Raw genomic sequence first — 12023 nt, 5'->3', positions numbered from 1 at the left:
AGGCTGGGCCGCGCTGTGGCCAACAGTGACTGCAGCCCAACCTGACTCGGGGACTGGAGGGACACAGAGAGAGAGCGACAGTGAGAGAGCGACAGAGAGAGAGCGACAGAGAGAGAGCGACAGAGAGAGAGCGACAGAGAGAGAGCGACAGAGAGAGAGAGAGCGACAACAACAACAACAACAACAAGATTCCATTTATAAAGCGCCTCTCACGTCAGGAGGACGTCACAAGGCGCTGCACAGTTGGGTCATGACCCGAGCAGGGGGGAAATGGTCAGGGTGAGGGGAGGGAAGGGAGGGATCGAGGGGGGAAATGGTCAGGGTGAGGGGAGGGAAGGGAGGGAGCGAGGAGGGGGAAGAGAGTCGAGAGGGGAGCTGATGGCTCGGTCAAAGAGAAGAGAGAGCGACAGAGAGAGAGAGAGCGACAGAGAGAGACCGACAGAGAGAGACCGACAGAGAGAGAGAGAATAATAGTACCAGAGATAGAAACATAGAGAGGCAGAGAGAGAGATACCGAGAAGCAGAGCGCGAGGCAGCGACACAGGCCTTGAGAGACAGAGATACTCAACAACAGTTAGAGAGACAAAAATAAAGGGATACAGAGAGAGAGAGAGAGACAACTCTATATCGTCTGATATTAACAGTGACACCTCTATAGAGTCTGATATTAACAGTAACACCTCCCCTATAGACTGTCCCGCCCTGTGACACCGCAGTCCGGAGTCTCCTGTATCTGCTCCTCAGTCTGTGTCGTGTCTCACATCTCATCACAGCCAATCCTGACATCACAGCCTCACACGTCACACGGAGAGATTGTACATCCGCCCATTTTATTGTGATACCAACACAACACAAAGCAAAATGACATTTCACGATATGAGTTTGTCCCGGGGCTTAAAGGGTTAAATCACAATAACTGGTTACATAAACTTGGTCACTATTCCGGTCAGTTTAGGAGGATGAGGGGTGATCTAATCGAGGATTTTAAAATAATAAAGACATTCGATAGTGTAGATACAGAGAAATTGCAATCCAGAACAAGGGGGGCATCATCTTAATATTAGAGCCGGGGTATTTAGGAGTGAAATTAGGGGTAGTTTTTCACCCAAAGGCCGGTGGGAACCTGGAACTCTCTCCCCCAAAAGGCTGTGGATTATGGTTGGATCCATTCGCACTGTCCAGACGGAGGTGGGGAGATGTTTGTCAGGTCGGGGTGTTAAGGGATACGGGGCAAAGGCCGGTAACTGGGTTTGAGGTACAGATCAGCCGTGATCTTACACAATGGCCGAACAGGCTCGAGGGGCTGAATGGCCTCCTCCTGTTTCTATGATCCTTGAATTTCTGCCCATTAACCCCTGAACCTCTCTCTGATTGATCACCCTCACCCCTGTCAGAGGGTCAGGTCAGTGTCAGGTCGGCGTTAAGGCCAGGGCTGAAGTAAAGGAAGTGTTTCCCAGTGAACATGTGGATGAAAGTGAAAAGATGAGACATGTGGTCGGCGTCGTACAGCGACACCTGTCTTCCCGCATAGTCCAGGTACACTCCCAGCACCTGGGGGGTCACACTCAGGGGGAGGGGGGTAAGAGGTGAGGTTGGAGCTTTATATTACGCACTGTACAGCCCCACAGCCCAGACTCCAGCCTCAGTTCCTTGTGTGAAATTCCCCTTCCTAAGCAAACTCTCGGGCCACCCCCACTATACAGTGTGTGCTGTTCCACACCCCCACCTCCCAGTAACGTCTCCCTGATGTGAACCCCTCAGACCCCAGGTCACTGGGTCAGTAACTGAACCTCTCCGGGGTGTCAGGAACCTGCTGACTCTTACTCGGGTCCGGTCCTCAGACAGGATGAGCCGGGGATGGGCTGTGTTAGGATCCAGAGTCAGAGAGGCTGGAGCTGAAACACAGAATGTTGACATGTTGGAGATCGTGTGGTGAACGGTTGACATTATATTTCAATGGTTCTTTCCGTGAGGTTTGGATTCCTGCTCGGTGTGTCTCAGGTTACACGTGGGACCCAGTAATGTCTGCCTGCCACCCGGGGCCCAGCCACCGCGGGGCTGAGCTCCCAATGATCTTATTCAGCATTCCCGACCGAAGGGATGAGGAATGAGAACAAGACATTTACTGCACATCTATTCCCAGAGTCAAACTCCAATCACAGGAACACAGTAAGAGCCAGTGTTACCTGCAGTGATGCCCTTTAACAGGAGTTTCCACTCTCTGTTCCTCAGAGACCCAATGAGGTCCCTCTCAGCCACATTAACAGACACGTTTGTGGATTTCTTGATGTCAACACCAGACCGGGGCACAGATAGAGATTTGTTTCATTAAATTCAGGCACAATATCGATGACTCAGGTGGAGATTTTCACCATCACCACCATTGTGGAGTCCTGCAGCTGAAGAGTTAGAGCACTCGCTTCACAAGCCAGAAGATCCTGTTTCGATTACCAGGTAGGGCAAAACATTAGGTAAATTTCCTTCCATTACAACTCAGTGCTTTCCTACTGACACCTAGTAAGTAAGAACCAAGTTGTTAGTCGATTAGCAGATCAATTTTCCAGAGGTAATAACCTCTTGATTCCAATTTGTTTGGGACACTGCAATGGGCTGCTGTGTTTCTCCCAGAAAATATACAATCATTTACGGTGTTTTCTATTAAGTGCTTTGCATCAACTCAAAGATCTGATAAAGCACTCTATCAAGTGATAGGATTATTATTATCATCTCAATTCCCTGTAGAATTTGGAAATAGACTGGACAGATATAATGTTCTGGGCTCTCACACCCGTATGTTTCTCTATGACTAATAACACTTTCTGTTACACAAAGGGAATGTCACAAACTAGATGGACAGAAGGAAAGATTACAGACCTGTCAATGATGGATTTGATATCCTGAAAAAGAAATAAAAGTAAGGAGAGTTACAGTCAATCTTGCACACAGCCATCGAGATGAATTTGAACAGCTATGAGGCAGCTTAATGCTATGATTCCTGATAACTCATCACTCCGAGGCAACAGGTCTCAGTGACAAGGTATCAGGAGTGGGCAGTAAGGCATATGTATACATTCATAAATAAATGAGGCCGGGATAGTGACAACGTGATGACGTCAGGGGTCGTGACAAGTTAAGTCAGTGTCGTGTCATCAGCAGTCTACTGTTTCAATGAATTAAAACAAAATTTCTGATCAGTCACAGCTGTTTGTAATAATTCAATCATTTAAGGTCACACAAAATACTTCCCCCTCGTATACATCTCTTTCAAAATTCAGCTTTAACATCCTCACCTGTCTATCTATCACACCAGACACACACCAGCATTAACACACTCACTGTCTGTCTATCACACCAGACACACAGCCTATGCACCTTCAGGAATTCGGTGTTCTGCAGAGTCAGTCTTTTCTGGATTTCTGCTATTCTCTGATTAATAGAAGTAATTTGCTTGGAAATGTGGCTCTTATTGTTTTCTATTTGGCCCACGATGGCCTCCTCCTGCAGTCTGAGTTTGGTGATCAGGTCTCGCTGGTCCTCAGTCAGCAGCTGGTGACGTTTAGCAAATTCAGCGTCGATGTTCTTCCTCAAATGCTCGGCTTGTCTCTGTCACAATAAACACAATGTTAACATTATCCAACCTGTCAGTCACGGTGACATTGCCCATGAACCTGCTGATATCATCCTGAGTGGGAGGGTAGCGAGGTCTCCTGAACTGAATCCAAGGTGACCTGCCTGGCAATGGAATGGCGGCATCAAGCCAGGCCTCTGTGACGGTCTCTTGTCCAGTTCCTGAGCCAGGCCGGTCCACCCTATCCCAGGGCACTGCTGATAAAGGCACAGCCCAGCCTGGCTCATCGGCAGGACCTGGATAGGCAGACGAGTCACTGTGGGCAGTGAGTAAACCCACTCATCTCCTGTTAACCCTGCGATATCAAGCCCTAACCTGTAGGGTGGTCCTGGTTGGAAACAGCGGGAAAGTTTGTCAAACAGCAATATCAATGGGATGGGCTATATCAGAGCTGATATACAAATCCCTCACCTTCACTTCCAGTTGAGTAGCTCCTTCTTCTCTCTGACACCGAGACATTTCATCCAACTGTTTGTGAAGGGTTCCTCGGCTTTCTGCAGCTTTTGCTGAAACAAAGTGAATGTAAGTAAACAGAGAGAAGTGACAGAGTCACTATTACTGGTTTAGGATATTCCACTTGTGTGACAGAGCTGTAATATTCTATTCCACTCGATCAACACAGTCAGATGGTGAGTCCGCTCAGAACTTCTGGATTTACCTAACATGCCGTCAGCAATTCAGCCAACACCAGGGCTTGAGCACACAACCTTCTGACCCAGAGGCCGGCGAGATTGCTGCTCAGTGACCGGCTGTACACAATATCATCTCTTTCCTAATATGTCACATAGAGTGTAACAGCACATTGACAAAGCTTCATCTGCTCGACTAAACTATAGCTTGGTCATCAAACCAATCTTACATATTAAACACCTGGTTCAGTGGATCAGATTGTGGCGTCTGAGTCAGGAGTTTGTGGGACATTGGTGTGTGCAAATAGGCAGCTGTGTTCACAGTCAGGTCACTTTAGGGTTCCATAAACCTGGTCAGTATTCCCTTGAGTTTAAAAGGTTGAGGGGTGATCTGATTGAGGTTTTTAAATTAATAAAGGATTTTGATACAGCAGCTACAGAGACAATATATCTTCTGGTGACAGAACTCAGAAGAAGGGGAATAATATTAGTTAGAAATCTGGAACTCTCGCCCCCAAAATCGGTGGATTAAGACTGAGGTGGATAGAGTTTTGTTAGGTCAGGGTATCAAGGGATATGGGGCAAAGATGGGGATTTATAGTTGATGTACAGATTAGCCATGATCTACCTGAATGGCAAACAGGCTTCAAGCCCTGAATGGTCTCCTTCTGTGCCTATGTTCCTGCTGCTATGTTTATCGCGTATTCTGAGGCACTTTGAGACATACTCACAAAGCGGTGTGAAATGTCAGGATTAATATCAATTCCATACCTTGTGGAGCTCAGCAGCTTCCTTAATGGGAATGACTGTGTGATCCTTGTGATCACGGGACATCGCACAGACCACACAGATCGCTCTTTGATCCGTTTCACAAAACAGTTTCAGCTTCTCCTCATGCTCTTCACACTGGATTCCCACCTCTTCCAGCCTCGGATTCAGGCTCAGTCTCTGAACACTCTCCACAATGTTAGACAGAGTTCTGTTGGGCCAAACACTCCTCTGGGGAATCTGCTGCCTGCACTGCGGACAGGACACACTTTCTTGCCCTGTGCCCCAACACTGTAAAATACAGTTCTGCAGAAGCTGTGGCCACAGTCTACAGTCACCGGATCCGTATAAAACTCCAGACAGATTGAACACGTGGCTTCATTTCTCAGGTTCTCCAGTTCCTGTTCAGACGCCATTTCACCATCAGCTCTTTGCTCTGTTTGGGACTTTCCCCCAAACCAGGACGTGGCTGTGTGGGTGGGGATCACAGACCAACTGCTGTTTGAAGGGACAGACACCTGAAGACAAAAGGAACACAGATGTTTAGCACATTCAGGCCATTCGTAAGGTCACGTCTCAGAATGTTTAATAATAATAATCCTTGCATTTTGATATAGCACTTTATCCTGTCTTCAAGATGTCTAGAAGTGCTTCTTCTCTAATTGAATTTTAATGATTACAACAGTGTAATAATCATAATAGTAATAACCTTTGCTTATTATTTTGTGCCTGATCATATCTTCGAGATGTCTCAAAGCGCTACACAGAATATCAAGTGAATTCACTATGTGTTTTGTTGGCGAAAGGTGAAGACAATTGCACACAGCAGTGTCCCACAGGCAATCGTGGATTGATTGACCAAATTTTATTTGTTTATGAAAAATACTGAAGGATTTTTAAAGGATTATTAGTCCCAGAAAAGTGATCTGTCCACTGACTAACAATCAGGTTTCAACTTACTGCTCAGTAAACAGAGTCATGGGGTAAGGAAACTTGCCAAAGTTTCGACCTCCTGGGAATCGAACCCAACTCCTCTGACAAGTGCTGCAAACATTACCCAAAAGGACCCCACAATAATACAATTCAACTTCATTTGATCAATCAACAGCCAATGAATAAAAGTACACAAAGCATTTAATGAACATCTGAAGCAAATAAAGTCGTGACTACGAACAGAGAGATTGAGAAGCGATCAGTTTCTCTTCTCTGATGTTTCCACAGTCTAAGTCGCTGACTTTTGTTTCTTCGACTTCATTTCATTTCATAAATCAAACCGATATACACAAACTCTCTGTAGATTAGTCACTGCTTTATCTGCTGAATATTGTGTAAACACTATCTGTACTCGAATACAAGAACATGTAGCAATTAAGCAATAGTTAAATATTGTTTAAACACAACAGAGGTTGTAATGGAGTCGGAAACCATGACCTTTCCCCGGGATAGTGTCCTCAGTGTCAGATCTTCTCAGACGCCCCAACAACAGCCGTCAGACGGAGAAGGCCACAGCCTCAGACACCGCTCACCTCAGGGCTGAGAAACAAGCAGCGGGGGACGGGGGACAGACGGGGAGGCGCTGCCCACCAGTGCTCCATCTCTCTCTCTCTCTCTCTCTGCAAAACAGCTGCTCCCGGTCACCAGCAGCTCGAGAAGGTGCGGCCACAACGCCATTTCCCACCAGAAACAAACTGCAGACAAAAGGCAGGAAAACTGGGATTCAGTGACGGGGGGAGACGGCGTTACACACTCACACACACACTCTCTGTCTCTCACTGACCCGATCCCCCATCAGCGCCGAGTTGTCCCGCCTCTCGGGGCCGCTCCCTCCCCGACTGCTCAACTCCTCACCGCCGCCACCATGTCCGCGCTTCTCCTCCTCCTCCAACCGTCACTCTCTCCCCGCCCACTCGCTCCCCATTGGTCCTTTCACAACATCCGGCTATTCGATCAGCATTTCTGATTCGTCATCGCGTCTGTCAATCAGATACTGAGCTGTCATTGCCCCGTTTCCACGTCAATCACCTCCACCCCCCCACCGCCTCGCGCTCTCTGCCCAACCGTCACTCTCTCCCCGCCCTCTCGCTCGCCATTGGCCGCCACGAACACCCGCCTCTCAGTTGGAGCTTCCGATTGCTCAGTCGAGTTGTCAATCAGACACTGGCTGTCAGAGGTCCGTTTCCACGTCAGTCATCTCTCCTCTTCCCCGCCTCGCGCTCTCTGTCCAACTGTCACTTGCCTCCCGCCCACTCGCTCGCCATTGGTCGAGTCCAACACCCGCCTCCTCAAACATCTCGTTCCATTGGTGCGCTGTGTTGTCAATGTGACTGATGGCGCCCTGATAGGCCTCGTGTCCACGTCAATCATCTCCTCCTCCCCCCCCGCCCCGCGCTCCCTGACCAACCGTCACTCTCTTGTCTCCTGTTCCTCCCTTTTCTGAAGTGTCTGAAGAGAACAACAACAACAACAACAACAAGATTCCATTTATAAAGCGCCTTTCACGTCAGGAGGACGTCACAAGGCGCTGCACAGTTGGGTCATGACCCGATCAGGGGGGGAAATGGTCAGGGTGAGGGGAGGGAAGGGAGGGAGCGAGGAGGGGGGAAATGGTCAGGGTGAGGGGAGGGAAGGGAGGGAGCGAGGAGGGGGAAGAGAGTGGAGAGCGGAGCTGAAGGCTGAAGGTCAAAGAGAAAGCTCTTGAGACCGGCCTTGAAGGAGGAAAGGGAGGAAGCGGCGAAGGCACTGGGGGATGGAGTTCCAGAGCGTCGGGGCTGAGAGGCAGAAGGCCCGACCACCGATGGTAGGGCGGTTGGGGCGGGGGATGTGGAGCAGACCGGAGCCAGAGGAACGGAGGGTACGGGCAGGTAGGTAGGGGGATAGTAGGTCAGAGAGGTAGGAGGGAGCGAGGCCGTAGATGGCCTTAAAGGTGAGGATGAGGATCTTGAAATCAATCCTCTGGGGGATGGGGAGCCAGTGGAGGCGAGCGAGGGTGGGTGTGGTGTGGTCGCGGTGTCTGGTGCGGGACAGTACACGAGCTGCAGAGTTCTGAATGACCTGCAGTGTGGAGGGAGGTGGCGGGAACGCCGGCGAGGAGAGAGTTCCCATAGTCCAGCCTTGAGGTGACAAAGGCGTGGACCAGGGTTTCAGCAGCGTGAGGGGTGAGGTAGTGCCGTAGTCTGGCGATGTTCCGGAGGTGATGGAAGGCGGTACCAGTTGTGGTGCGGATGTGAGGGAGAAAGGACAGCTCAGGGTCGAACAAAACGCCGAGGTTCCTGACTGCTTTGAGAGGTGGAGAGTGCAGCCTTGGATGCTGATGGTGTCAGCGCCTGAGGTGCGGAGGCGCTGACATGAGCCAATCAGGAGGGCCTCAGTTTTCCGCACGTTGAGCTGAAGAAAGTTGTCACTTGTCCAGGACTCGATGTCGGACAGGCAGCTGTCAGGACATCGGTGGTCGTGGAGTTGAGAGTAGAGGAGGAAAGGTAGAGTTGGGTGTCATCTGCATACATGTGGATGAAGAACTGATCTCCAGTGGTTACGGGGAAAGACTGGTCAATAAGGGCTGAAGAGCTGTGACTGTCCGGGACGCGGCGATCACCATCGCACACACAGACAAGACTCGTTTCCCTTCATAACAGCCCGCAGAGAGCGCGTGTCTGAGCCCCACAGACCCAACAACAACAACAACAAGAACAAAATGACACTGATATCGAGCGCCTTTCACGGCGGGAGCACATCCCGAGGCGCTGCACAGGCGGTCGGTCAGGACGCCAGTGGTTCTGGTGTTGAGGGTGGGGGCAGAGAGGCGGAGTTGGGTGTCAACCGCGTACAGGTGGGAGTTTACCCCGTGTCTGCGGATGGCGTCAACAAGGGGGGCGCATGCGGACTGTGAAGAGGAGGCGACCGAGGACAGGCCTCCAAGGAACGCCGCACGAGGCGTACGTGCGCGGGGGTGGGAGGGGACGCCGTTTGCTGCGACCAAGTGGAGGCGGTGTGGAAGGCGGGACCTGAACCGGTCAAGGACAGAATGTTGACACACGAGGCAGTGATGGCGTCTGAGCCGCAGGTATTCACTTCAGGATTGAATCAGTTTCAGCGTTGGATTGAAAACACGCGCCGCCATATTCCTCTCCTCTTGGCTGAATTCTCTCTGGGTCACAGCATAAATGCACGAGTTTGTGGCACTGCTTGAAAGCGGAAGCAATCATGGGGACTGATACAGCGCATAGAGATCGGGGGTCTGTCACGTGTGTAAGTATAGTCTGCGACTTTCCCATATATCACAATTATAACACAAGTCATCCAAAGGAACATGAAACTTCTCACTATAGTGAACAACAAAACAATACATTTTTTCCTGTTCTCCGTTTCCGCGTCATTGTTATTCACATTTTTGTTTTATCTGAGAAGACGTTTGCGGATTCTGTTGGCCACCATAATGTGTCTGATGGTTAGTACATTGAAGACCAAAATAAGCAAGTATGGAATGAATGGGGCTAGAATGACATCTACCCAATTAAGTGCTGCCCAAGCAGATGAAGTGTTGAAGGTTTCTTTTAGTTTACAGAACAGCGGAACATTGTTTGTAATGAAAAAAGATTCATACACAAAGAACCAGGGGATGTCGCTCAGACCGCTCAGTACACACACAATACCTATAACCAAGGCTGCCGTTCTCTGGGTGCAATATTGTCTTTTCAGTTTCTCACTGGAATATATCACACAGCAGTCAAATGTGAAAGCGACTGTTAACCAGACAGAGCTGTCAGAAGCTGTGGCAGTCTGAAAGGTCCCGAAAGCACATACAGCAGTCAAATCCAGAAACCCAACAAGAAAAGACAGATAATTAATCCATGTTAATACCACATCACTGATAACCACCAGCAGATCCGCCATTGCCATAGCAATCAGGTAACGAGTGACACAGGTAGAGAGACCAGAATCACAATCGACAGTAAGTTACCTGTAGGATGATAATTATTAGACAGACTCCACATTATTTCTGGCACACACTTATGCTGAAATGTATTTAAACTAGATTGAGAATTCTGCATGTCCATGTCCCATGGAATACATACTCTCTTCCTACAGTAACACACCTCAGTATCAGACACAGTTTGCTGAACAAAAGATTGGGTAACAATTACTGGAGCTTAACCAACTACAACTGCACAGTTTGTCGATTGATTGCATTGCCTGTATGATGTCTATGTTTGTCCAGCTGGTACTGTTCGTGTCTGAGCTTTGGCTTTGCCGTAAATGGCCCGAGTGGGAAGTCTGCCTGACCCTTCCTAATATGCTGGTAATGATTGAGGTCTGTATTACTGCAGACCCATGTGGATCAGGATTCGAACGAGAGGGTTTGAACAGTGCCACACGGTGTTGACCCCATTCCGTCAATCTGTTGCCAATCACATCCTCTTGGGGCCAGTTCAAGGAAAGCCCGCTTTACCTTCCCCCCAAGTACAATTAGCAAAGTGGTCATTTGACATCCAACAAGTCCACGGCCGAGCGCTAAGTAGGTGGGTGGCAATCACAAGGAACACCCTGTGAGCGACCTGATGGATAGCACAACTCAACGGGAAACACATGAGAGCTTTGGTACCATTTTCCTCCCCACATCTCAAACACACACATTGAATCATGCTGCCACCATTCGGTAGTGCGGAGCTTGAGCATCAGCTGCTTACCTTGAATGTAAGTATTTAAAGGACTGCAGAGCTAAGTTTAAATAACTAGCCTTTCCTCAAACCTCTTGTATATTCAAGCAATTACAAATACATGAGTGGGTTTACACCAATATAATGGAATAGGTGAGGCAGAAACATTGGGGGTAAACTATGCGATGTTGATTGACATCTTTTGTTGTGATAATCACATCAACGTGGCTCAGTTGGTTCCACTCTTGCCTCTCAGTTCTGAGGTGGTGATTTGAAGCCCACGCAAGGCTTTCAACACGTTGATCAGACTGAAACTCCAGTGCGTTGGTAGGTGAGCACTGCATTGTCAGAAAGTTTGTCGTTCAGGTGAGGTGGTAAATTGTCCTGCAGTTTGTGCTCTTTAACATTTTATTGCACATGATACGCACCTTCTAAATTAAGTTACAATCAAACTGAAGTTAATAAATCAGACTTGCTAAATTGTCATTAGTATAAGGGAGCATTAAAATCTGATTAAAAGATCAACAAAATATTTGATGGCTTACCAAGCACACCAATGATGGCAAGAATAGGATAGAAAATGTACATAATCTGGAAAATGATTTCTGTCTAATACACCTTTTCTGAGAAGCTGTGACATTTCTTCACTGTCACGGACGTGATGTGGACAGGCACTGATGCATCGAGTGAAGCCTCATTTATACAGTTTAGTGTCATCAGCAAATGTAACTATCTTGCACTGCGCTCTGTCATTGCAAATCATTAATATGTATGTGGAGTCCTGTAGCTCAGTGGTTAGAGCACTCGCTTTGCAAGTGAGAGACCTGAGTTCAATTCCAGGCAGGGCGAAACCTTGGGCAAGTTTCCTTACTCCACACGCCTAATAATAATCCCTCCAAAACCAAAAAAAACAATAATTAAATTGGTCATTTTCAATCTACGACTGTTTGTGGGACATTGCTGTGCGCAATTGGCTGCCGCGTTCGCCCACAAATATACAGTCAATTCACTTTACAGTGTGTTCTGTGAAGCGCTTTGGGACGTCCTCCTGACGTGAAAAGCGCTATATCAAATGCAAGGATTATTATTATTATTATTATTATTACAAGTAATGAAAGGTTCTTAGTATAACTCAACTTAATACCTTTCCCGATTTCTACCAGCTCACATTAAAAAGACACTTGGCATCATATTTTTGAGACAATTCTGAATCCATGTCCATATCTTACCCTGACCACAGTTTGTAAAGAATTCTTTCATGAATTAGTTTGTCGACGTCGGAGTTCGACCCGTTCACCTGCTATTTGTCATCATTACTAGCTGAAGCTAATCCCTAACTGACTC

The 12023-nt window shown here is 48.1% G+C and overlaps 3 protein-coding genes across 5 annotated transcripts in view; 1 reads left to right on the top strand and 2 right to left on the bottom strand.

The window, feature by feature from the left end:
• Positions 1-12023, bottom strand: part of LOC103172886 (E3 ubiquitin-protein ligase TRIM39-like) — a 42515-nt gene that overhangs the window by 11007 nt on the left and 19485 nt on the right. The gene's annotated exons all lie outside the window — the stretch shown is intronic.
• LOC103172151 (E3 ubiquitin-protein ligase TRIM39-like) overlaps positions 1-12023 on the top strand; it is a 72684-nt gene that overhangs the window by 47344 nt on the left and 13317 nt on the right. The gene's annotated exons all lie outside the window — the stretch shown is intronic.
• Positions 812-6941, bottom strand: LOC103173271 (nuclear factor 7, brain-like). Of its 3 annotated transcripts, none has more exons than XM_042344859.1 (7): positions 6803-6941; positions 6552-6713; positions 5029-5543; positions 4040-4134; positions 3373-3603; positions 2875-2897; positions 812-1895 (listed from the first exon to the last, which is right to left on the bottom strand). In XM_042344859.1, the coding sequence occupies exons 4-7, from the start codon at positions 4085-4087 to the stop codon at positions 1868-1870; spliced, it is 330 nt and encodes a 109-aa protein (XP_042200793.1). In that variant the 5' UTR covers positions 4088-4134; positions 5029-5543; positions 6552-6713; positions 6803-6941; the 3' UTR covers positions 812-1867. The 3 variants fall into 3 exon arrangements, with proteins under 3 accessions (XP_042200793.1, XP_042200794.1, XP_042200792.1); XM_042344860.1 differs by lacking the exon at positions 812-1895 and adding an exon at positions 1902-2514; XM_042344858.1 differs by lacking the exon at positions 812-1895 and having other exon boundaries at positions 2600-2897.

Source organism: Callorhinchus milii, unplaced genomic scaffold, assembly GCF_018977255.1.
Source record: "Callorhinchus milii isolate IMCB2004 unplaced genomic scaffold, IMCB_Cmil_1.0 Scaffold30, whole genome shotgun sequence".
Lineage (NCBI taxonomy): Eukaryota > Metazoa > Chordata > Chondrichthyes > Chimaeriformes > Callorhinchidae > Callorhinchus > Callorhinchus milii.
The sequence above is the reverse complement of the archived record's forward strand: the minus strand, read 5'-3'. Positions and strand labels throughout refer to the sequence as shown.